Raw genomic sequence first — 27,863 nt, forward strand, 5'->3', positions numbered from 1 at the left:
GTTGAGGCCAATTGCGGCACACCTCTCATGCGACTTGCTTCGTTTCTGTGATGTCGGTTTATGCTAATCTATTTTCATAACAATTTAAAGTATTAATGCATTGAATAATTCTGACATTTTGCTCATAACAAGTTGAATAAAGAATATACGTTAGTATATACCTAATATACGATTTGTAACTTTATAACGATATGGCATGCAAAAACCTACACATGGTGTACAAAATACAACAACGTGAGTAACCGAAGGTTAATAAAAATTGATGAAATTTATTCAAGAAAACTTGTTGTGAATCAAATAGAATGGCCTTACAGGAAATTATGCATAGTTCAAAAACCAATAAACTAGGCATTTACTACGCAATGTATATGTTAAAGAATAATATTTCATCTTACAACTTACTTTTACTTGCACTTACCCTCATTAGTAACAACTTACTCAGCAATTTCATGAGAAAAGGAATTATCAAAATTTATAAGTGCTTCTGTTTGGTTCAAATTTTGTAAACTTACCTATTCAATTTAACCAAACGTGTCGATTTATATCTCAAATAGCAAGTAAGACCGTATAACAAAAGTTTCTTTCACCACTAGGTGGATTAAATCAGGTTTTTGGATGTGTCTTAACTAGATGAACAACTTTGTCGAAAACCGCAACCTTATATCTCATGCCAGTCCTGAGATACAGGCAGTATTATACGCCATGTACTCAGTACACGACGCGCCCGCTTACGTAACTTTTTTCAGCGCGACCGCTCTAGGGTTAATACAATCAAACTAAGACCATGTGTGCGTGGGATCATGACCTAAATCTTACTTGACATAGTTTCATTTTCGTATTGTGTCGTATTCGTACGGTCGTTGATAATAAATAAATTGTTGAACGGTGCTATATGCGGCACTATTTTTCGTGGCCTCAAACATCACGGCATAAAAAGAGGATTTGTACACTCAAAAGATTTGTTGAGACGGGATCTGTTGAAAACCGTAAATATCAGGTGAATATCAAAAGGAAAATTCTTCGTCAAATTTCGAAAATGGATCTGTATATGAAACCATTCAAAAACCGCAAAATCCATGGATTAATGGAAGCAACAAAACAAAACGGACAGGAAAGATACAAACTGCTGCTCAGTCGGCACGGTGTTTCAGAAGTGATATATTCTAATGAGAAGTTGTTTGTTCTTCAAACACCGCATCATGCTCAAAATGACCGGTTGTGGTCTGCTTTGATTATGGACGTTCCAAAGCATAAACGGAATGTACCACGATACCAAAATTCATCAACGATCATGGTATGAAGAGGCACTTCAAAGAAAGGGAAACTTCCTCTATTATTTATTGACAAGGGTGTGAAAGTTAACGCAAAATACTATCTGGAAATGGTCTTAGAACAAAATTTGATAACTTACTTTCGGAGAATGTATGGTGAAGAAGGTTACGACTTTCAACAGGACGGAACTCCAGCCCACACTGCAAATCCTGTGAAGATGTGACCAGGGCCGGCGCTGGCCAATTTGTCGCTCCACGCAAATTCTCAAAATAGCACCCCCAGAAGAAATGAAAAACAGGTGGCGTTGCTGTGTGCAGACATTTTACTACCTACGCACTCGCAAACGCAGAGTCTCGTAGCATCTTTCTGCATAACCACTCACGAGGCAAACAATTCGTGAGCAGCCAGCTGCCCGCAAGGGCTAGCGGCACATTGGGATACAGATTTTGCATTACTTTTTGATTTCTTCTTCATCTTACGTCCTCGATTCTACACGCGGGTGGGAGTGCGAGTCCTCGCGAGTGATCCATATCAGTTGCTCAGGCTGCAATGACGTGCGAGAGGGACGACCGTGGCTGTTAGCTAAATACACACTCGCAAAAGTCGTTGCAGTGCATGAATAAACAAGAGCGGGAGTCCGTAAGGAATGCTTATGCCGCACAGTGGAACTATTCTGGAAAAAGACGGTCAAAAGTCTTTTCTCGCTTTTCCTGACGTTTTCAAGCTTAGGTGTCTTAGGAGAAGTTTCATAAAAAAGTATTTTGCATCTAATGACATTTCCATATAATTGGATATTAAAGGGATAACAAATTTGAAAAAAATAATTTTTTATAGAAACTAGAGAGCATGGTCATGTGTACGGCACAATTGTAGAACTTTGAATTTCATTAAACTTTGCCGAAGATACTAAGTATCTGCATCATATGGTTTGCGAGATATAATTGACTTTCTGTCGCGACCCCCTTAAAATCAGTTTCTTAAACTTCTTGTACACAAAACCTCATCTAACAGGTTCGACATGTTCTACAAACTTTTGCATACTATCAAAATACGTAACTTTCTAGAAGGTGTATATATCATATGTTGCTTTATTTGCTTTAAAAATGGATTTGAAGCATAAATTTTACCGTTTTTACAAGTAACTTTTTCCTACTGGCCTACTGGCACCTACTGGCAGCTAAAGTTAGCATCGCTTGAACCACCATAGAATGTAGTATAAGTGTGCCAAAAAATTTTGGCTGGGTCTGGCCGGGCATTTTGGTTATTTCAATTATGAATTACATACATATATGCTGGTTTTAGTAAGTTATCAGGGTTTTATTTCGTACATGTTCACAATAATTTCACAGGACCTCGTCCACGTCTGTTTCGCTATCTGTTGCAGAATTATTTTCGTTCTGGGATTTTTGTAAAAGTTTGTATGCTGCTGGTAACAACTGCATTGATTTTTTTACTGTTGGTCTTCTTAAAGTTGAAATTAATGGATCCAACGTCATGCAAAGACATCCACTCCTCAAGTCATTTGAGAAAGTCCTATACGGGAAAGTACGCATGAGCGTTACATCGCTAGGAGCAAGGGCAAACTTGTCGTTAGCAATAATTAGCGACCACAATCGAGTATGACCAGTGGAACCGTCCACAGAGGCCAATCGCGTGTAGTCGAAAAGCACATATTAGTGCCTCTTGCTTCAGGTGGAAGTGTAGAGGTTTAATATTGAAAATATTGTTGTTCCCACGAAACGCAAGGGACATTGTAGCCTGCCGTATTTTAATCGCTTCACAATATCCGCATCTTTGAATACTTGATATATTTCATGATTCATGCGTCTGCGCCACACTCCTTCGTCTAATATCCCGCCAAGAATTGATCGCAGGACCTTACGCTCGAAAACGCCAAGAGCTCGTCAATCGCTTTCTTTCAAAGTCCACGCTTCGTGGCCGTAGAGCACCACCGGAAGAATTAGCGTCTTAAGGAGCGCGAGTTTTGTACGGAGTTGTATGCTACGTGACTTTAGCTGGCTACGTAATTCATAGAAGGCGCTGTTGGCAGCCGCTAACCGCCTTTTTAGTTCACGGCTCACATCGTTGTCACATGTCACTAACGTACCAAGGTAAACAAATTGGTCGACCACTTCAAAAGTATCACCACCGCAGTTCAAATACCCGAAGCGCTACCACGCTCTCTACCAGCCGTAGCCGCAGCTCTACGCAGCTTCCTCCTTAAGATGCGTGTACGCTTCTTCCATAACTCTACGGTTAACACCGATGATATCGATGTCGTCCGCGAACCCTAGAAGCATATGAGATTTCGTGATGATGGTACCGCTTCTCTGCACGCCTACCCTTCGAATAGCACCTTCCAATGCAATGTTGAACAGCAAATTTGATAGTCCGTCACCTTACTTCAAACCATCTAACGTTACAAACGAGTCCGATGTCTCACCCGCTATTCTGACGCTTGATTTTGAACCATCAAGGGTAGCACGTATCAGGCTAATCAGTTTTGCTGGAAAACCATGTTCAAGCATAATCTGCCACAGTTCATTTCGTTTAACTGAATCGTACGCCGCCTTGAAGTCTATAAACAAATGGTGAGTCTATAAGTTGAACTCCCGGAATTGTTCGAGGATCTGTCGCATTTGGTTCGTCGTGGAGCGTCCCTCTCGAAAATCGCACTGGTATTTGCCAACAAAGCTACCTCGATAATTGCTGCATTCGAGTCGATGGCCCTTTTTTGTAAATTGGGCATATGAGACCTTCCAACCAGTCCGTAGGTAATTCCTCCTCAGTCCATACTTTTAGTATAACCTGATGGATTGCACAATACAGCCGTTCGCTCCCGACTTTCAAAAGTTCGGCGGGGATGCCGTCTTTTCCAGCTGCTCGATTGGAATGACACTAACAGATAATTGTCGTTCCAATTTTGACATTGTCGCCACTCTATATATAGTCACTCTACGTCGCGTTACTCTAGCTTGCTCTTTTTTGATATTAGGGACATACGTGCCTAAATGCTCGATAATATTATTTCGTCGAAAAAAAACACTCACTTTTCCACTTTGGCTCTACCTTCGAGAGTGTACAGTTAAAGCGCAAACCACTAGTCACCGATAGGAGGATTCTAATCGACACTAAATTAATCTTTAAGGATCACATCGCTTATGTCGTGTCGAAAGCCTCTTCGCAGCTAAGTTTTTCATTTCGCTCTGCAAAGAAAATGAAGAACGTCTACTGTTTGGTCTATATCGGTCAATTGTGCGACCTGTCCTAGTATATGCGTCTGTCGTCTTGTCTCCTTATTACCGTAACGAGAAAATTTAGGCTAATCAGCGAAAATTCATCTACTTCGTTCTAAGTCATCTCAGGTGAATGGCTCCATTGATCCTACCTATAGGTATAGCTAAAAAAAGCTATGCATCTGCTTTATTATTTCGAAACTACAGGAACAGAGAGACGCAATGTAACCAAAGCATTAGCGACCTCTTGCAAGGAAACATCGATTACTCTAACTACACTGCGCAGTATTTTAAATATCATTATGTAGGGTTTATTTCTAATTCCCGTCGTAGTAAAGAAAACCACTCTAATTTTCATCATTTCTTAGGTGGATTTTATGAATACTCCATGAAGCTCTGAATACTTATGAAGCTGTGCTGCTGATTTGACTCAAACACACTTACCTCAAAGTGCACGGATCGGAAGGTAAAAAGCAATAAATAAAGCATTTGATTGAAATTACGCAACTGACCTTATATCTTAAATTCGTCGTACCGTTTTAAAATCCGTCCATCAAAATTTTTCATCGTCCGAACTAAAAATCGCAATAATGTTTATGAAGCTAGCGCGCATGTATTTGTGTAGGACAGCATGACAAATGTTATTCTGCAAAATTTCTGTAGGTTATGAAAGTTTTCCCGGCTGCAGAATAACAACAATGCGGTATGTGAGTTATTTTCATTTTATGAATGACGGAAATTGAAACGATTAGTCGACATTTTCTTCTTCGACTAACGAAAGTTTTTCCCAAAATCGACGATAAGCTTAGTGCAATTAATGAAATTTGACTGTAAGTGCAAATAAAAGTAAGTTGTAAGAGGAAATCTTATTCTTTAACATATATACATTGTCTAGTAAAGGTCTAGTTTATAGGTTTTTGAACTATTCATAGTTTCCTGTAATGCCATTCTATTTGAATCACATCAATAGAGTTTTCTTGAATAATTTTCATCAATTTTTATTAACCTTCGGTAACTCACGCTGTTGTATTTTATACAACACGTGTAGGTTTTTGCAACGCCATATTGTTATAAAGTTACAAATCGTTGTTTGACTAACGTATATTTTTCAACAAACTTATTGTGAGCAAAATGCCATAATTATTCAATGCATTAATAATTTAAATTGTTGGGAAAATGTATGCAGCAAAACTATTAGCAAATGTAAAATGTTTAATATGTATCCGTCTGCTGGTAGTCGAGTAATTCGAAGTCAAAATTAGGGTATACTTTATAATCAAAGTTTTACAGTTCCTAAACAAGTAAACATACAGGTATACTATTTTCAGCAAAGTTGTGTATTTTTACTATTTGTACAATTTTGTAGTACATGAAAAAGTCATACAGCAATTACAAAAAGAGCAAAAATAGAAAAACTGATTTTACAAATTCATATACAATAAATAAGATTTTTCTATCTTCGCTGCAGAGATAGAAGGTTACTGTCTTTAGCAAAATTTCTTGTAATAATATGCTCTATAAATTTGCAGAACATATCAATGTGTTATATTGACACTGAAGAAAAACAAATTTTTTATTTCACTTTTAGGGGGATTAATCAAAATTTAAATTCCTCCAGACGATAGTTTAGTTTTAGTTTAGTTTATTTATTTCGTCAACCGATGTAGACTAGTATAATATATACAATTTTCTCATATAAAAGTCTTATAATTAAATGAAGATTAAAAAGTGTACTTATTCTTTTGTATCGTTCGCTACGCGTTACGATTACGTGTTGACTGAAAGTGATGTTTAAGTCTATGCCGAGACATTGTAAAGTCAATGGTTTCGCAGTATTGATTGTACGAGGCCATCATACGATTTAATGGACCGAATTTTGCATAATTTGTGCGATAATGGCTTATGGCAAATAAATTTCGATTACGAAGCTGCCGAGTAGGTGTATAAAAGTTCAGTTTTGATAAAAGTGTTGCTGAGTCAATATGCTGCGAAACGATATCGTTTACAAATAAGACCATTGCATATTTACGACGCTCTTTTAATGATTGTATATTTATAAGCATGCAGCGTGCTTCGTATGATCGAAGAGGAAATGTTGTCCAACCTAATTTACGATGATTCTATTCTCTCTTCGTGCGTGATGGAAAACGGTGACCATACAATGCTGCAGTATTCCAGTATTGACCTTACATAGGCAATGTATAATGTTTTGATTGTGTATGGATCCAAAAAATTGTAGCTAAAACGTTTAATGAAACCTAGCATGTTATTTGCCTTGTGTATTATTGCGTTATAATGGTCGATAAAATTTAGCTTGGAGTCTAAGATAATTCCTAGATCCCTAACTTTTTCACATTTTTCTACTGTTTGATTTCCTAATCTGATTGAGAGTTCTGGTGTAGTTCTTTTTCTGGTAAATGTTATTAGATTGCATTTTTTTACATTGAGTTCTAATAGGCTTTTTTTATACCATGTGTAGAATATGTGTATTTCATTCTGGAATACATTGATGTCTTCTTCATTTTTTACTTCCAAAAAGAGCTTCATGTCATCGGCATATATTAGCACTTTAAGTTTCTTGAGAATGAAGGAAATGTCGTTTACATACAAAATGAAAAGAAGAGGTCCCAAATGAGAGCCTTGAGGGACCCCAGAAGTGACTTGAATTGGATTCGAGTTCTTTCCGTTAAATTTAATTATTTGTTGGCGATTAGATAAATACGATTCAAGCCATTTCAGGAGCCCTGGTTGAATTCCAATTTTTTGCAATTTGAAAAGCAGCATTGGTATGTCAATGCGATCAAATGCTTTGCTAAAGTCCGTATAAAGTGCTACATGGTTTCCATTATCCATTGCATTCAATGAATAGTCAATAAATTCCAGTAAATTTGTCGTAGTCGAGCGTCCTTTGAAGAAACCGTGTTGCATTTCTGTAATTCTGTTTTTAATTTGCAGGAATAATTTTTCATTAATAATTTATTCGAAAAGTTTTGGAATGCAAGAGATTATGGCAATACCACGATAATTACGTACGTCAGATTTCCTACCTGATTTAAAGACAGGTACTAAAAAAGAGTTTTTCCATATTTTTGGAAAGATTCCGGATTCCAGTGATAAGTTAAAAAGCCAAAACAAAGGAGCTGTAAACTCCATTGCAAGATTTTTTATGAAAACTGGAGGGATTCCGTCGGGTCCAGGGCCTTTTGAGGCATTTAAATTTTTTAAGGCCTGCAAAATGTCCTGGGCATGAAGTTGGTTGACACCTATGTCCACTGAAAATTCCGGATAAAATGCAAAATAGTCGCGATCGCGATCTTCTTCAGAAAATGTTGTATAGATTTCTTGAAAAAATTTTGCAAACAGATTACAAATCTTTTCCGAGTTATCCCCAACACTTTCATCAAGATGCATTATGGATGGAAAGTTGTCAGATTTTAGTTTGGTTTTCACGTAATTAAAGAAGTTTTTAGGACTGGACTTTATTTCAAGTTCAATTTTTGAGTTGTACTCTTCAAATGCATTGCTGATTGCTAAATTAAGCTGGTTGCATATGTCCAAGTATATTGCTAAATTTTCACTATTGGCGTGTTTTTTATAAGTTTTATGGGCTTTTTGTTTGCGATTTTTTCGATTCTTAATTTGGCTGTTATACCAGACTGGGCTTTTTGAATTTTTGTGACGTCTTCTTTTCTTTGACGGTATGTTCTGTATCATTATTTCTAACAAAATTTTATTTTATTTCTTCATTCTTGAGAATATGTTGCCAATTAACACAGTTTAATCTACCTCTAATACTTTCATAGTTAGCTTTATCGTATTCAAAAACTTCTTCATATTCGCAATCGTTGGGTCTTTGGTATTGGTGTATAAATAAAGAATATTCAATTGCTGTGTGAAATGCCTCATTTTTCCAAAGTGGGTTTAATGATTCAGTCACACAGAAGTCTTCGTAAATGTTTGTGAACAAAAAGTCTAGATAGCAATTTTGTTGGTTTTTAATTTTATTAATTTGGTTCAGACCCAAATTAGCAGTTTTGTCAAAAATGAACTGGAATGTTTCATTTTCCCCAACGATTGGAAGTAAGATACATTCATTTTCAGAGTCCGGAATGAAGTCTGCATGGCGTTGATTGAAGTCTCCATAGATGTGAACTTTAACCTCAGGAGGCAGTTGTGATAAGATTTGTTCGGCAATTTGTAAAAATGCTTCGTAAGACGATTTATGAGCATGGTTTGGAGGAAAATACACTGAGGCAAATACATGTGTTTCACCTGCTATACGTGATTTCACCCAGACATGCTCAAATTCTTTAAATTTTGTTGTCATTATAATTTCAGAATTGAAATTAGACAACAAAGCTATGAGGACCCCGCCACCCGACTTCTTTTGAGACTCAAGAAAATTTCTGTCGTCTCTGAATACGTTAAAGGCACTTCCGAAAATTTCTTCACTTTTTACGCTTGCGTCCCAGCTTGTTTCAGTTGCCAGAATAATAGAAAAGAATGAACTTTGTAAATTTTTATAGATTTCTTTCATTTTTGCTGGACTTTTCATGCGATTGAAATTTTGACAATAAATTAAAATTTCTGTCGCATCCTGTATTAGTGAAGAAATGAATGGAAGTGGGTCTGGGTCGGTTGAAGAAATAATTAAATTAGTTACCTCTTTCTCATCGAAAGGAGTCGTTACTTCCGAAAATTCTGTCTGGAAATTCGTACCGGATTGTTGAATTTGTCGGCGCTTTCCCTTGCGCGTTGCAGATACTGAATTCGCTGGTTCTGGAGATGCCGCCGGTAAGATTCCAAGTCGTCAGATGCCGCCTGTTTCGGTACTCCAAGTTCCTCATGCACCTCTATAAAGATTTTCAGGAGATCCTGCGCTGCGACGGGTAGTCCTTCAGATGCTAAATTCATTTTTATGCTGGTGTTCGTCATACCTTCGTAGCAGAACACTGGTTCCTTGTCGTACATGTAAGCCAGGTAAAGGCGAACGAGATACATAATTTTCGGATCTCGCAGTCGCGCCTTCAGGAACCGTCCGTCTCCGCCAGCTGATTGTTGCGTTAAGCTGACGATAGGTGGGCGCATTGGGTCGAGTGTCCAGGTACGTGTTGGGTGCGCTTGCAAAGGTGGTGCAGTGCTATTTTTCGCTGGTGATGACTCAGTTTCAGTGTGTAATGTGTGGTGGCCTGTGCGGCAAGGATTTAGGGTTTCACCCTTTTGAAAGTCAATGAACTTTCGTACTGAAAGGCCTGCAATTGGGTGGTCTGTGGTTGATGGTGGACCAGCAAATTGAAATTTCGCAGTGGCCAGTAACTGTTTATCCGAACCAGCTGCCGAAAGGTCTTTGTCCAAAGGTAGAAGTGCTGAATTGGCTTTGACGTTCGTTTTGAATATGTTTGCATTGGGGCTGCTGCTGCTACTGTTGACGATGTTATTGTTGTTGTTGCTGTTGCCGGGTCTAGAGTTAAGGTACCAGTACACTGTTTGCTTTATCGTCAAATTTTCTTCCTGTCAGAATTTGGGCAAATTTTGGTATTTGACAGACATATTTGTCTTGCCCAGTACACTGTTTGTCAAATTTGATGTCAAAAATTCGATCTGAGACGTTACCCGTGTTACAAAATCAAATAAATTTTGACATATTTTGTGGGGCCAGTACACTGTTTGCAAAACAGCATGAAATTCGTGAGATTATCAAATACATTCGGCCCGAAAATGTTTGCGCCAGCAGATTTCTGTGCAGATCAAACAGAGCAAATACGCAAAAAAAGTACGCTCGCAAAGTGAGGCAATTTATTTAACAGGAAGCTGAAAGCCATTTTAATTTTTTTAAACACGTTTTAATACAGGCATTATTATTAATTCAAAATAATTAATACAAATTACTGCGGTATGAAAAAATGCAATTTATATACACTGAAGTCGCTTTTTACGAGATTTTTTACGCGACTATTTTCACGCGGTTTTTTTTACGCGGTTTTCGGAATTTAGGCGGTTTTCTGAATTTACGCGGATGTGGTCAAAACGTCTATTTTTACACGTAGTGTTGAAATCCACAGTTTTTTTTACGCGAAATTTTGTTTTTTAAGCGGAATTTACGCGGTTTTTTTACCGCGGTTTTCGGAATTTACGCGGTTTTGATTTACGCGGGAGGTATCCTTCGCGTAAAAAGCGACTTGAGTGTAAATTCAATTTCTACATTTAGTGATGTCCGGCAATTTCTCGATTAATCGATTACAGCATGGAATAATCGAATAATTTGTAATCGAATACTGCCGACACGAGTAATTCATTAAGCGAATAGTTTAAATAAGATTAAAAAAATGAGAATAATCCCCATTAATCGTTCATAATCGAAAGATTAATCGAATAATTTAACGAAATATTCGAATATTTATAGTCGAATACTACAAGCTAGTGTTCGACATCGGAACGAAAATTGAAGTCCGGGTTCCGGGCCGGTCCGGTTAAAAGGCGGCACGAACTTTGTTATTCCGACTATAAAGACTAATGATCCGGTCCGATTTGGCTCTGCTCAGGTTCCGGAACCGGAACCGAGCCAAATCGGACCGGAATAAAGTCGGAATAAGAAAATTCGTGCCGATTTTTACCGGACCGGAACCCGGACCTCAATTTTCGTTCCGATGTCGAACACTACTACTAGCACGAATACTGAACTAATCGACCAGTGCCTACTCGATCGATTAATCGGCAATCGAATAATTAAAAATTTCGGACATCACTAATATCAATACCAATGTCAGCCGTGTCGCTTATATTGGTATTGGAATATCAGCCGAATTGACCATTTTACGAACCATAACAACATTGCTGATATTGATTTTGCTTCACAGCTCCCAGAAATACAGATATTTGTGCATGCATAAATTTGGGACCCTACCGTTTTCTCCGGAGTATTTAATTTTCTCAATCTAATCTTTTCAATAATTGCTTATTGCTATTTAATGTGGTTTTAACCAATTGGTCATTCACCAATTCTTTTAAATAACATAAATAGTTTATGGACTACTTTAAAATTCAGGAACATTAGTAGCGCCAGGAATCACAGCAACTGAAATAATTGATGGGTCCCAAATTTATGTATGCACAAATATCTGTATTTGTGGCAGCTCTGTTTTGCTTTCCCGTGGGGCATCTGCGGATTGTCAAAGTACCAGCACAGCACAGGGAAAGCGCAACATCGATATCAGCAAGTCAGCATGTCGCTTTGTCACGTAAAATGCTCTTTTTTTTTACGAGTTGGGAAATCTGCTGAGCGCCTTAGAAGATATGGTACTATCAGACACCTGAGAAGATACCTCAGGGAGTGGGGTTTAAGTATCCTGACCCCCCTAATGGGGCGTGAGGATTCAGACCCACTAAAACCCTACTCGAGTCTCCAGCCTCAATCCCCCCTGGCACCACCTTATCGGTATTACTTCAGGGAGGGGTATTGTGCTTAATGCACTCGCTTAGATAACTACTGGACTATGGTAGTTAGGCTGTTTATTCGCCGTTGATCGGCTCTCCAGTGGGTTTGTAGCTCGAGTACAATCTGGGTAGCAGCCGCATTGACCGCTCCCCAGATGTCCGAGCTGGAACACATCTTTTGGACTAAGTTATCCGGAGTAGTGTCCTGTCCGCTCACTGCCATCATGCTGCTTCTCGCGCCCGCGAAACGAGGGCATATGAAGAAAGCATGTTCTGCCGTTTCCTCAACATCCACGCATTCGGGACAACGGGGGACTCCGCATGCCCAAACTTATGCAGATACTGTCTGAAGCAACCATGCCCTGACAGAATCTGTGTCAGGTAGAAGTTGACTTCGCCGTGGCGCCTGTTGACCCACCCAGATAGTTCCGGGATAAGTCGGTGTGTCCACCGACCTTTTGTGGAATTAGACCATGCCCGCTGCCATGTGGTGATCGAGGCCGATCTTGTGGTACTCCGTATGCCTTTAGTTCCTCGTTGGTTGAAGCACTCTACGTCTTCGCTGATGATAATGCCAATAGGCATCATACCTGCTAGGACGCAGATTGCGTCATGTGAAACTGTGCGATACGCACTCGCCACTCTCAAGCACATGAGACGATAGGTGCTTTCCAGCTTGGCTAGATAGCTTTTGGTACCTAACGCCGATGACCACACCGGCCCGCCATACCTAAGTATAGACTGGACCACGTTGGCTAATAGCCTTCGTTTGCTGCCATATACCGCAGAGCTATTAGACATTATACGAGACAATGCCGAAATAGCTGTGGAAGCCTTCTTGCAGGTATAGTCGACGTGGCTCCCGAACTTGAGCTTGTCGTCGACCATGACTCCCAGAAGTTTTAAGGACCGCGTTGACGAAATAGTGCAGTCCCCGACGCTGATCTTTGCTTGCTGTACCGACTTGCGGTTGTTCACCACGATAACCTCCGTTTTATGATGCGCTAGCTCCAGTTTCCTGGATCGCATTCAATCTTCAACAATGCTTATAGAGTGGGCAGCCGTCAACTCAACCTCTCTGATAGATTCACCATAGACTTCCAGGGTGATGTCATCCGCAAAGCCGACAATCACCACCCCTACCGGGAACTTTAGCTTCAACACCTCGTCATACATGACGTTCCACAACACCGGGCCCAGTATGGAACCTTGCGGAACCCCTGCGGTGATTGGAACGCACTTCTGACCCTCCTCCGTGTTGTAGCATAGCACACGATTCTGGAAATAATTTTCCAGGATCCTGTACAGCGACACCGGCACTTGGACGTTCCGAAGCGAGTTGGCTATGGAGTCCCAGCTAGCGCTATTAAACGCATTTCTCACGTCGAGCGTGACAACTGCGCAATAACGAATACCTGTCCTCTTGGGCTGGATTGCCACCTCGGCTGTCTTAGTGACAGACAAGATGTCATCCACCGTAGATTTGCCTTTTCGGAAGCCGAATTGGTTCCTTGACAGACCGTTTGTACCCTCAGTGTACTGTACGAGTCTGTTAAGGATAACCCTTTCCAACACCTTGCCGGCAGTATCGAGCAGACAGATCGGCCTATATGACGAGGCGATACCCGGAGGTTTTCCCGGCTTCGGCAATAGGACCAGATTCTGTCGTTTCCATCTGTCCGGGAAGTTGCCAGCTTCCAGGCATCTACTCATTACTGCCCCGAATAATTCGGGGGTCTCCAGAATAGCCGCTTTAAGGGCCATATTCGGGATTCCGTCTGATCCCGGTGCCTTGCTCACCTTTAGGGATTTAGCGATCTCAATGAGTTCCTCGTTCGTAACCGTTACTTCCTCCCCGACCTCTAAACCACCGTCGCACAGTGGCGCCAGTCAGAACAAAACTGAGACAAAACTAATAAAATTGGTAAAGTAGCATGGAACTTACATATTTTGTATATAACTGTGAACCAAATTGACTACTAATGCTTAAAATTTTCAAATATTTAAAAAATAATTTTCTCTAAAATAATTTTCTAGAAAAAGATTTATAACTACTTGAACTATTATTTTTATTTTGTGTTTTTTTGCATTGGGATAGATTGGGACAAGTAGTAATGACCTTGTAACACTCAGCAATCCATAACGTTGAGCCACATTTAAAAATAAATTTTGAATTTAAAAATAGCACTTTTTCCAGCCAATTACCATGTTTATTCACTAAAATTTTAATATCAAAGCGTCACTTCTGCTCTGCTGGCTTGGTACTAAACCTTTAGCTGCTTAATGCTCAAAGATTTATCTTAAAAATATCTGTAATAGTATTGCTAGAAGTCATTTCAAAGTGGAATTGCCTAAAAACACACCTATACCTATATAGAAGGATTTTTGTCTGTCTGTCTGTCTGTCTGTCTGTCCGTATGTTCCTTATAGAATCGAAAACTACTGAACCAATCGGCATGAAAATATGCATGTAGAGGTTTTCTGGGGCCAGGAAAGGTTTTAGTGATGGTTAGAAACCCCTCCCCCCACTAAGAGGGGGGGCTCCCATACAAATGAAACACAAATTTCTGCATAACTCGACAACTAATCAAGCAAATAGAACAAAATTTGGCATGTGGGTGTTTTCGGTGACAAGAATTTATTCTATGGTAAATTGAGACCCCTCCCCTCTTTATAAGAGGAATTATAACTCCTCTTCTCTTTAAAAGGGGGGGCTTCCATACAAATTTCCTCATAACTCGAAAACTAATCAAGCAAATGGAACCAAATTTGGCATGTGAAGGTTTTCGAGGGCAAGAATATTTTCTATAGTAAATTAGGATCCCTCCCCACTTTAAGAGGGGGGGCTCCTGTTCCAAAGAAACACAATTTTCCTCATAACTCGAGAAGTAATTAAGCAAATGGAACCAAATTTGGCATGTGGGTGTTTTTGGAGACAAAATTTTTTTCTATGATGAATTGGGACCCCTCCCCGTTTTAGGAGGGGGGGATCCTATACACATGAAATACAAATTTCCTCATAACTGAAGAACTAATCAAGCAAATGGAACAAAATTTGGCATGTGAAAGTTTTCGAGGGCAAGAATATTTTCTATGGTAAATGAGGACCCCTCCCCACTTTAAGAGGGGTGCTCCTATACAAACGAAATACAAATTTCCTCATAACTCGAGAACTAATCAAGCAAATGGAACCAAATTTGACACGTGGGTGTTTTTGGAGACAAAAATTTTTTCTATGATGAACTGGGACCCCTCCTCACTTTAGGAGGGGGGGCTCCTATACAAATGAAATACTAATTTCCGCATAACTCGAGAGCTAATCAAGCAAATGAAACCAAATTTGGCATGTGAAAGTTTTCGAGGGCAAGAATATTTTCTATGGTAAATTAGGACCCCTCCCAACTTTAGGAGGGGGGGCTCCTATACAAACGAAATACAAATTTCATCATAACTCGAGAACTAATCAAGCAAATAGAACCAAATTTGGCACGTGGGTGTTTTTGGAGACAAAAATTTTTTCTATGATGAATTGGAACCCCTACCCACTTTAGGAAGGGGGGCTCCTATACAAATGAAATTCAAATTTCCTCATAACTCGAGAACTAATCAAGCAAATAGAACCAAATTTGGCATGTGGAGGTTTCTGGAGGCAAAAATATTTTCTATGGTGAATTAGGACCCCTCCCAAATTTAAGAGGGGGTGCTTCTACACAAATGAAATACAAATTTCCTCATAACTCGAGAACTAATCAAGCAAATGGAACCAAATTTGACATGTAAGTGGTTTTGGACGCAAGATTTTTTTCTATGGTGAATTGAGACCCCTCTCTTCTTTAGAAAGCGAGTTATGGTCCATCTCCTCTTTAAGAGGGTGGGCTTCCATACAAATGAAATGCAAATTTCCTCTTATCTCGAGAACTAATCAATCAAATGGAACCAAATTTGGCAAGTGGGAGTGTTAGATGGCAGAAATTTTTTCTATGGTGAATTAAGACTCCTTCCCCTTTTAAGAGGGGAGCTCCCATACAAATGAAATTCAAATTTCCTTATAACTTGAGAACTAATCAAGCAAATGGAACCAAATTTGGCATGTGGGAGATTTTGGAGTCTTGAATTTATTTTACGATAGTTAGAGACCTCTCACCCCTGTGGTAGGGGGATATGGACTCTCATACAAATTAAACAGAAATTTTTGCGAAACTCAAAAACTAATCGAACTCGAGAAATTCGAGACTCTTCCATAAAACATTAGTCAATACAAGACCACAAAAACTATCTATAGTAACACTAGATCATTCAGGACGAGACGGTCGCGAGTGTTGCCGGTGACCCGCCGTCAGAAGCGCCGCCCACTGGGGGGCTTGCAAAACTCGAGGTTGTGACAAAGATCATCCGAGATTCATGATTTATGTACAACACAGGTTTATTTGTGGCAATACGAAGTTTGTCGGGTCAGCTAGTGGTTCTATAAAAATCAATATTTTTAGTCTTTGCGCAAATCTGCGCAAAATGCGGATATGATTTTTGGAAAGTAGACTAAATTCTACATAAAATATGAAAAAATGACGGTTACCTTCCGTTCCCAAAAAAAGATGCTCAATTTTGAAAATACGAAATCACATGTATGTTACTTCTTTGAAACTTGAAGTAAATATATTTTAGAGTGTACTTGATTTTCGTCAATCTGCAAAATAAGGTCCAAATCTATAATCATTTCAATACCAAATCACGTTTTCTTTGTATGCAAATACCTAATAGGATACGATCAAAAACAGTTTTCGAAACTTGCGTTGAATGAGAAATATGGGAAATTGTCACACAAACCTCAGATTCAAAAAATTCTCCAAAAAGCTGTATCATTCCCAGTGCTTTGAAATTTTGGAATATAGTTATATAGTCTGTCTACTTTCATAGAAAAATAATACTTCATGAAAACCTTCAACTCCATTTTGGGTGTTTTGTCCCAGTATTTTCCACTGTGCGTCGCCCACGTTACTTTGGATGTTCGGCACGGAGACCGACCATCCTACGCTATGGTCTGAGATACTGGAACGTCGGCCGTGGGACGACTCAGCGGCCTGAGGCCAGGGCCTTGGCTCGTGGCGCGGAAAGAGGCCCTCAATGATCCGCTCCAGCATCTCTGGCGATCTCTCTGCGGGTGCCATCACGCCCTTGGCCTTTGCCATTACGATCCTGTAGGCATCACCCCACTGGTTCGCATTGGCACTGGCACATAACCTTTCAAAGCAGGCTCGCTTGCTAGCTATTATCCCACTCTTAAGCGCTGCGCGTGCAGAAACTAGTGCTACTCGACATTCTGCTCTGCCCTCGTCCGAACGAGCTCTTTGCATAATTCTCCTTGCACGAAAGCAGGCTCCGCGGAGTTCCGCAATTTCTTCTGTCCACCAGTAAACCGGTGACCTACCATACCTAGGTCGGCTTTTCCTAGGCATGGTGGCGTCACACGCTCGCGACAGCACCTCAACCAAATGATCAGCGTTCGGATCGGGCATATCGCGATCACCGCACTCTCTTCGGATCGCTTCCACAAATACTTCAGGATCGAAGTATGATGTCTTCCACCCACGGGTGGTTGGAGTGTTGGCTCTACCCGCCGCCTGCCGCCTCGTTATCTGACCAACACCATAGCGGACCGCCTGATGGTCACTGTGAGTGTAGCCATTGTCTACCCTCCAGTCTCCTATCAGACCAGGGCTGCCGAATGTCACGTCGATAATAGACTCTGCACCATTCCTGCTGAAGGTACTTGTGGTGCCGACGTTGGCCAGGTCTACGTTGAGCTTTGCCAGAGCCTCAAGCAGAATCCGACCCCTATGGTTCGTGCGACGACTTCCCCACTCAACCGCCCAAGCGTTAAAGTCGCCCGCCACAACCACCGGCCTTAGACCAGTCAGCGCAACTGATACTTGGTCTACCATCCGCGTAAACTGCTCGATCGACCAACTCGGCGGAGCATAACAGCTGCAGTAGAACACTCCACCCATTTTGGCAACCGCAAATCCCTCGTCTGCAGTTGACACAACCTCTTGAACCGGGAACCTGCTTGTCGTCCATATAGCCGCCAACCCGGACCTATCCGAGACCCAGTTACCGTTTCCGGCAGGGATGCGGTATGGGTCCGAGATGATGGCAATGTCCGTCAACGACTCAGTAACTGCTTGGTATAACAGCTGCTGGGCCGCATGGCAGTGGTTCAAGTTTAGTTGTGTTACCTGCACTACGCCCGTGTTTTAGTCGCAGGCGCGCCTGCCGGGCACTTTGAGCCTCCTGTTGTGTGCTTAGCGTCCCGTTGGCCTGTACATATCAGGCACTTAGGCGGCGCCGAACAGTCCCTCGCTATATGGCCCGTACCGCCACATCTTCTACACAGGTGGCTTCTGTCAGGCCCCTTACAGCTCCAGGACTTGTACCCTCGCTCAAAGCACCGGAAGCAAGCCTCCGGCTGCTGGAACACGCTCAGTGAGCATACGGACCATCCCACCTTCAGCTTGGCCGCCTTCAGGGCTGTATTCCCGTCTACCAGTGGAAGTCTTATTGTAGCTACCTGGGTTCCCGCCGGTCCCTTGCGCAGACGAACTGCTTCGGTAGTCACCACCACGTTACATTGCTCCTTGAGAGCTCGTGTCAGTTCGACCGCTTCAGTGATCTCGTCCAGGTTTTTAAGCTGGAGAGTCATCTCAGGCGTCAGTGCGCGGATCTGTATGCCATCACCAAGGACCTTTTCTGCCAGCACTTTGTAGGCAGAACCCTTCTCAGTGGCATCCTTTTTGAGCTCAAGGATCATGTCGCCGGTGCGGGAGCGGCGGATACTCCGTACATCCGCGCCAAGACCCTTCAGCTGCTCATCCCCTCTCATGGCCTTCAAAACTTCTGCATAGCTCAGCCCCTCAGTTTTGAGGATAAGGGCATCGCCTTTGCTCCTCTTTTTTCTGTCCACTTTCGGTGGAGTTCGATCCTCCTCTTTCTTCCTGGCCTTCTTCTTTTTCACTGTTTCCCACTGATTGTCGGGAGCTAACTGCGTCTTATTACCCTCGGAGGGTTTCACAGTTTGCTTAAAATGCTCTTTACATAAAGGCATTGCTTGGTATATAATAAGTTCGGCACCAACTTTTCAAAAGGTCGTAAGCAGATGCCAGATATATGCAACAAACATTTCTGTTGAATAACAGTTAATCAAGCGCTTATTACCCGGTAATCTATACCCCTACTATTCAAGAAAAATGAATACTGCGGAAAAATAATGTCCCAAATTTATGCATGCACATAAATTTGGGACATTATTTTTCCGCAGTATTTCATTTTTGCAGTCTAATTTTTGCTATAATGTACATAGTTTATGAAGTACTAGTACGTATTATAGAGATTGCTGACATTTACCGCACGCACAGTTCGCCGCGTATACGTATACGCGGTTTGTTTGCATCTCCAAATTTTTTTTCGCTGCGAAAAATTTTTCACGATGCACACAAACACTGTAACACGATGCACTGTATTAGTCGCACATTAGCAATCCTGATACCGTCCGTTATTATGGCAGATGGTGTAAAAAGCTGGATAGCGCATCACTGTGCGATTACAGCGCACTTCTTGCGACACACAAAACCAGAATAAAATTGAATGTCACACAGCTATCCACCTATTCACGTGCGTAATGACGGCTAGTGGATACAACTTTCGGAAAACGTTAGCATGCTTTTGGCTTTGTTCACGTTAAGTTAATATTTCCAGCCTTAATTGTCGTTGTAGAATTTTCAAGCATACGTGAGCGGAGTTCCCAAAAGCAAATAAACATTGTCGAAAAATGTACCCACTAGCCGCCATTAAGCGCGCGAAAAGGTGGATATGCATACAATTATTGTTCATATTTTCTAGTAAATTATCCATGTTAACAGAAACAGAATGTAGCCTTTCGATCCTGAAATGAACGTTTACATGCTGACTATTTACTAGATTTACTAGAATAATGTTTCACATATGTAGTATTATATACGTGGTAGTGCCTAATTTTAGAGGGTATTTAAGGTGAAATTAGTCGTCATCGATTCTGCCAATTTCAAAAGCAGTTTTTTTGTTTGAAACAAAAATTCTGTTAATGAAAATATATTCGCTGTGTTCAGATTGGCAAGAAGAAGGCAGTATTTATATTTTTACAACCAGACCCCAGCTATTGGGTCCAAAAACTGCTTTCGAAATTAGGCTCTCCGACGAAAAGTTAATGACTGCTATTTTCCCGTTAAACAAATCATGTTCGAAAAACAGGTCTATTAAGTGATCTCCTCATTATTCATAATCTTTTTAACTTTTCACTATTGATTTAATAATGTCCTGATTTATTCCAGTGTCATTTCCTTTGCAAAACTCCCTTTCTGCACGATTTTTCCTGTACCAAATTCGATTTTGACAGCAGTTCAAATAATAAACATTGTGAGCTTTTTTGATAAGTTTCAAGCAAACAAACCGGCGAACAGCGCAAAATGTTACGAAAACAAATTTAATTTGATTGGCATATTACACTGTTTTACAAACCGCCAAATTTTATTGGAAAAGCTCGGCGACATTTTGAAAAATAAAATTTGTTCGAATATTTGGTTGGGTCAGTACACGGGTTTTCAAATTTATTTGATGAAATAGATCAAATATTGGATGATTCAGCAAACAGTGTACTGGTACCTTTACAGTTATAACTGTGTACCGTGTGTGTATTACTTCTGGGCCTTTGTGTGCTATTGACCGACAAGGTCTTCTACTGGTTCCTTTTCCGTTGTTTACGCCTGCGTCTAGCTTTGTCTTCCTTTTTTTCCTGTAGACGACGGGAGCGCTGCTTGGAATCGTATGAACTCCAATCCGGCCTTTTGTTGGAGTGTCTTTTGTTTCCAATAAAGCGCCAGCCGGAGTTTGGTTCTTTGTTATTTGATTCCTTGATTTCGTCCCGAATTATGACGCAGGTAGTTTTTTCAGTGATTTGGGTAGGCGAAGTAGCGATTGTCTTTGCTATTTCGTCAATTTGCGATTTGACTTCGCAGGCCAGAATGGTATGCGAGTCTGTCAGGTCATTTCTAAGAGCAGTAAATAATTCTGGAAGTGGGTCAACTAAAGCTGTTTTTGTTATTGCTGCTACTGCTGCTGTCGCTGCAGATTTAGCAACTGCTTCTACTGCAAGCGGGTCTATAGGCTGGACGTCCAAAAGTGATGATATTCTGTTTTTGATTTCTGATGCGCTGGATTTGTTGGTTTTTTCGACGGTCGATAATTTGCTGTAGATGTCTAGAAGTACTTTTTCAAAGTGCTCTAGAGTTTCGTCGTGGGTGGCGCTCAAATTTTTTAAGTTGGTAAGCAATTTGTGATTTGCTTCCAATGTTTTACCTTTGTTATACTATAACAAAGGTTTAAAAATTGGTCGAAAAACACGAAATTGATCCGAGGCCCGGAGCGCCAAGTCACATATACCAATCGATAGGGTTCGACGATTTGAGCAATGTCTGTGTGTGTGTGTGTGTGTATGTATGTAATGATTTTTTCTATCGCCTGTTTCTCAGAGATGGCTGAACCGAATCGTTCGCTATTACTTTTGTTTGAAAGGTATTATTGTCTAGTAGATCACTATTGAGTTGCTTCGTGACACGACGTTTCGTTTAAAAGTTATAAGCAAAAATGTGAAAAATACGTGACACGGGTTTCTCTAGAACTACATGACCGATTTCAACGATCTTAGTATCAAATGAAAGCCCTTATTAAAGCTAAATTATTCAGAAATTTTTAATTGAAAACAAACAAGTAGTTTAAGAGTTATGCTTAAAAAACCTGTTTTGACAAGGTAATAATTATCGCCTGTTTCTTAGAGATGGCCAAACCGATTTATGCGCTATTAGTCTCATTTGAAAGATAATATATGCTAATAGATCACTATTGAATGGTTTTTTGATTGGACGTTTAATTTGAAAGTTATGAGCAACCGTATACACCACACCAAAATTAACAATAATTTATAATGATTTTAACCAAGATAATTTACCTAATTTCAATTATTTTAATATCAAACGAGAGGTTTTGACACTACGAATATATATGCAAAATTTCATAAGAATTGGTTGTACCGGTCAAAAGATATTAACCCTCAAACACTCGCGCCAACTTTTGCAACACAGTTACTCGCGCGCACTATAACCCCAAACCAAAGAAAACGTGCGCAATAGAGGTTTGACTGGGAAAACTTGGTTTTAGGTTTATCGAACCTTTAGAATAGTTTCTTGAAATTAAAAGCTCTATCGTCTGGTGGAATCTAAATTTTGATTAATCCCCCTAAAGGTGAAATAAAAAAAAAATATTTTTTTTTCAGTGTCAATATAACACATTGATGTGCTCTGCAAAGTTATAGAGCATATTATTACAAGAAATTTTGCTAGAGACAGTAACCTTCCATCTCTGCAGCTAAGATAGAAAAATCTTATTTATTGTATATGAATTTGTAAACTCAGGTTTTATATTTTTGCTCTTTTTGTAATTGTTGTATGACTTTTTATATTACAAAATTGTACAAATGATAAAAATACACAACTTTGCTGAATATAGTATACCTCTAAGTTTGCTTGTTTAGGAACTGTAGAACTTTGATTATAAAAAATACCTTAATTTTGACTACGAATTACTCGACTACCAGCAGACGGATACATTTTAAACATTTTACATTGGCTAGTTTTGCTGCCTACAGACACCATTTTTCCATATGGAGAAACGAGAGAAAATTCCACTTGGGGTCAATTGAGGTACACCTCGCATGCTGATTGTTTCGTTTCTGTGATGGCGGTTTATGCTGATCTATTTTTCCAACAATTTAAATTATTAATGCATTGAATAATTATGACATTTTGCTCAGAATAAGTTTATTGAAGAATATTCGTTAGTTAAACAACGATTTGTAACTTTATAACAATATGGCGTTGAAAAACCTACACGTGTTGTACAAAATACAACAGCGTGAGTAACCGAAGGTTAATAAAAATTGATTAAAATTATTCAAGAAAACTCTATTGATGTGAATCAAATAGAATGGCATTACAGGAAATTATGCATAGTTCAAAAACCTATAAACTAGACCTTTACTAGGCAATGTATATGTTAAGAATAAGATTTCCTCTTACAACTTACTTTTATTTGCACTTACTCAAATTAATAACAACTTACTTATCCTTACTCAGCAATTACATGAAAAAAGGATCTATCAAAATTTAAAAGTGTTCCTATTTTGTTCAAAATTTGTAAACTTATTCAATTTTTAAAATTTTTATGTAAACCAACGCATAACGCAACGTTAATCAATAGATGAATTATGTTCCGAAAACGTGTCGATTTCTATCTCAAATACCAAGTAAGACCGTATAACAAAGGTTCCTTTCACCACTAGGTGGATTAAATCGGGTTTTTCCTATGTTGTCTGAAATTTGTGACAACGATTGTGTGATTGCTTTAAAGTTGAGTTCAGCACTGAACTGCGTTTGACAGTCAGCACATAAGGGCAGCATGAATGACCGCAGCAATTCTTCCTTATTTCTAGCTGCGCCTACGCAAATTCCGTGGAAAAAGCGATTGCAATTTCCTTCGCACTTCCAAAGGTCACGACTGTCGTTGGCGATGCAATTTTTGATGCCACAATTCATGATTACACGCGCGGCGGTACAGTTTAAGCGACGAAAATAAATATGTTTGTAAATAAAAAAGTGCCTGCATGCACGTTTGTCAATATTACTAAAAGTTAAAATACGCGGTACTACGACGCGAGTCAAAAAAGAACGTCCTTTCGGTCGGACGGTTAAACTCAAAAAAGCTTTCAATTTCAAAAAACTTCCAAAGGTTTGATAAACCTAAAACCAAGTTTTCCCAGTCAAAACTCTAGTGCACACGTTTTCTTTGGTTTGGGGCTATTTTGCGCGCGAATAACTGTGTTACAAAAGTTGGCGCGAGTGTTCGAGGGTTAATATCTTTTGACCGGTTAAACCAATTCTTATGAAATTTTGCATATATATTCGTAGTGTCAAAACCTCTCGTTTGATATTAAAATAATTGAAATTAGGTAAATTATCTTGGTTAAAATGATTATAAATTATTAATTTTGGTGTGGTGTATACGGTTGCTCATAACTTTCACATTAAACATCCAATCAAAAAATCATTCAATAGTGATCTATTAGGATATATTATCTTTCAAATGAGACTAATAGCGCATAAAACGGTTTAACCATCTCTAAGAAACAGGCGATAATTATTACCTTGTCAAAACAGGTTTTTTAAGCATAACTTTTAAACTACTTGTTTGTTTTCAATTAAAAATTCCTGAGCAATTTAGCTTTAATAAGGGCTTTCATTTGATACGAAGATCGTTGAAATCGGTCATGTAGTTCCAGAGAAACCCGTGTCACGTAGGGGTGAATTGGGTAAGTATACGTTACACTCAGTTTGTAGTTCGTCCTTACAGGTGGAGAAAATTTCTAGTAACAAAATTTCGTTTAGGGACGTACTTATTCATTTCTATTAGAATGACAATGAGAATTAGAATTAGAACACAAGTTGAACGTTGACACGAAAATTCATAAATTCTCGATTCAGATTCGATTTTTCCGTATTTCCGGAATGCGTAGCCACCCTGGTCTACACAGAGTTCATTACAGTTTCTTTAAAGATTTAAAGCTTACCAGACGGATGAGAGTTATTGAATTGTTTTGTGAGTTTTTTTATTAAAATTTTTTAAATCTATAACTAAGCTTTTTAAAGTCTATCATGTTGCACTTACATCACGAAATTGAACAGCGCCAGTCTCTCCCAACTCCGAAACTGAAGTGTACGCTGCCTCCGGTTGAATGAATATTTGGCACAAAGCCATCTCTTCACTTCTGAACATTGCTCCCATGTTTTTTGTATTTAGTAATGTAGTGTCAATGCCTGAAACTAATCAATATGATTATATCAGTAATTGTGTATATCAAATACAATATCTGTCTATCTAAATATTTAAAATATATGTTTGGGATCAGTCTGGCTCAGCAGCAACTAAGGCACCTGAAAAGGAATAAGTACATAAAATTCAAACAAAATCGTAGCTCCTTCAAACGAAAAAGGGTGATTGATCTTGATTCGTACTATGCAAAAAAATATCTTGATTTGTACTATAAACGTATTCACTGTTATTTCATTCAATATTATAAAATTTTAATTCAAATCAAACTTAAAACTATCTTCTGTTATTTTTCGATCCGTGACCTTCATTATTTGCTTTAAAAATTACTACAACTAGCTCAAATAGTTAAATTTTTAACAGATGCGAATTCGGCTTCTAACGCCACCATCAAAACTGTCTTTTAAAACGATGTGAAAGTACTTTAGTGCATGAAGTACCGGTGAAAAACAGTTTTAAAGCATCGATTTATCTATATTCTTTCATTATTGAACCATAATATTCTAGAAAAACATGCATTATTGCGTCTGGTTATTAAAATACGAACTTAGTTTTTTGAACTTAGTTCGTACTACGAATGATCCTCTTTCGTACTATCAGCTGCAGCTAGTCACCGTTAGAGGCGCTGCGCGTTTTTTACATTTTAACCACACCTGCCACGCAGAACTCACATGAGTGGGTCAGAAGGAAAGGGGTGTAAGTGACAAAAAGTAAATTTCGAGAAAATCAGATCCAATCCATCGTCTAGAAAATTCGTCAGATTATACAGTCAACTTTCGTTCGTTGGGCTATCTTTAACTGGGCTACGTTTTAATCGGGCTCCCGTTAATTGGGCTATAGCCCATCTAAAACGAAGTCAAACGTCATTTCTGACAGCGTATTTTTTCTTCCGAGGGGCTCTTGAATATAGTTCATTTAAGTTTGGAAAATAATTTATACAGAAAATATTAAAATTAATTGAATGGAACACAATTGCATCATATCGTTTTCCGATCACTTATGAACTTGACCCTCCTTTTTTTAGCATCACGGTGAAACAGTTAAAAATGCCAATATATATTAACATTGTAGCATGAAATTCAGCTATATACTTATTAAACAATCTAGAACTAAATTTCAACAATGAAAAGATTAGGTTCCACTTTGATTCTGTATTTAATTTATTGTATATTTTTATAAACCTTTCTGCGACGATTTCGACAAAAACAATCGATATATCCCTCGGTTTTGACATCTCAGCCCAATTAACGAAAGTCTTTCACTAAACGGGCTAAGAGCTTAGTGCAATTAGCGAAAGTTGACTGTATAATACAAAACTAATGATGCACCACTGCACTATGGTTGTATTCACTTTACTTTATTAAATTTTATTGAAATCTTGGAAAAGCACTTTGATTTTCGGAATTTATAAGACAGTTTTGAAAATGTTATTTGCACTTACACCCCTTTCCTTCTCACTTGTACCCCTTTCATTCCAAGCGATTATAGGGAATTACTACTTGGAATGAAAAAGGTGCAAGTGCATATCTTGGAATTATATTACAATCATCTTCATTAAAAGGTAGGTTAGCGGGCAGGCAGCAGTAGTTCAAGATTTTCTCGCAACATGGCGCTAGTGCAGATGTAATATTCTTGTATAGGCTGTATCTTTATGAAAATAGTTCACAATATTCTCAACGTGTGACACTAGTGTATATGCGACCACGTTTTATTTGCTATATCTTATAATCCATGTAACCTAAGGTATTACAGTGAACCCCCGTTCGTTTGAACGATTCCTCATGCAAACTAACAAGGTTAGTTTTTAATTTGAACAACTAGCAGCCCTAAATATGCTGAAACTTGTATGAACTAGCCGCCCTGCTCTTTGTTATTGTTTTGGTGGTTTGATTTAGTTGGTAGTTGTAAGCAGCGAATATTTTATTCTCCGATCGGATTTCTATCGTAATCGTTGGGAAACGAAATGTGAAACTGATTAAACACGCTAGATCAGTACAAACAAATCGTGTTCACGTGCATTGTCTGCGGAAGAAAATGATGCCATGTTAAGAATGACACCATTTTTAATTTGCACGTCGTGCAAACCAGCGGGGTACAAATTAAAAAATGTTCAGATTAAAAACGGTCAAACGAACGGGGGTCCACGGTACTTTCTTAGGGAAAGTTGTTTGAGTAATAGCAGCCTTGCAGATGGTATAGAAAATAGCACAGAATTGCCTCACTATGTGGCGCTACGGTATATGTAATATTACAGTATGCGCTGTAACTTGCGCTACTGATCACCTAGAAAGTAGTGGTCTTCGAGAAGTTTATACAAAGGATTGTCCCCTTCAATATGGTATGGAAAATAGTTTAGAATTTAGCTCTAGCGTATATACGTATACATTATATATCATGATATGAGTATTGCCCCTTTTATGACTATTTAGACTACTGTGATAATCATTTAATGCAACGTACCGCATTTTGCAGTGGTAATCTGACACTAAAGTGGCTTTTAGTTTGATCTTCTAATGAGTTTGACTTCTTTTTCCTTCTTCCCCTTCTTTTTCACTTCATATGCTTTGAGCGAAATCGTGTGCGAGATTCGACAGTGATAATCGTGTAAATCGGGGTAGTCTAAATAGGGGCAAATGTCGCAATAACTAAAAATATTACATTCTTCGAGATAATGGCTTTAGAAATAGCAGCCTTGCTGATAGTATGGAAAATTGCATATAATTGTCTCTCTGCGTGGCGGTAGCGTACATGTATCTTGCGCTACTCATAGCTCATGATCTTAGTAATCTAAGAAGTTCCTTTTTTCGGAAATCGAAACGTCGTTAGACATGGATTCCCCCCCCCCCCCCCGCTTTCAGCGGCCTCAAATCGGAAAAACACAATCTTCATTAAATATTTGTAATGGCCTAACTTCAGAACGGCTGGGCCTAAGAAATAAGTTTATATGATGTAATT

General features: G+C 39.2%; 1 protein-coding gene across 5 annotated transcripts in view; it reads right to left on the reverse strand.

Annotated features, from left to right (window-relative positions):
- LOC128732924 (V-type proton ATPase 116 kDa subunit a 1) overlaps nucleotides 1-27,863 on the reverse strand; it is a 69,805-nt gene that overhangs the window by 19,202 nt on the left and 22,740 nt on the right. For all 5 annotated transcript variants that reach the window (XM_053826386.1, XM_053826385.1, XM_053826387.1 and 2 more), the window contains exon 2: nucleotides 24,747-24,901. In XM_053826386.1, the coding sequence (XP_053682361.1) occupies nucleotides 24,747-24,901 (155 nt within the window). The remainder of the gene's footprint in view (nucleotides 1-24,746; nucleotides 24,902-27,863) is intronic.

Source organism: Sabethes cyaneus, chromosome 1 (assembly GCF_943734655.1).
Source record: "Sabethes cyaneus chromosome 1, idSabCyanKW18_F2, whole genome shotgun sequence".
NCBI classification, from domain to species: domain Eukaryota; kingdom Metazoa; phylum Arthropoda; class Insecta; order Diptera; family Culicidae; genus Sabethes; species Sabethes cyaneus.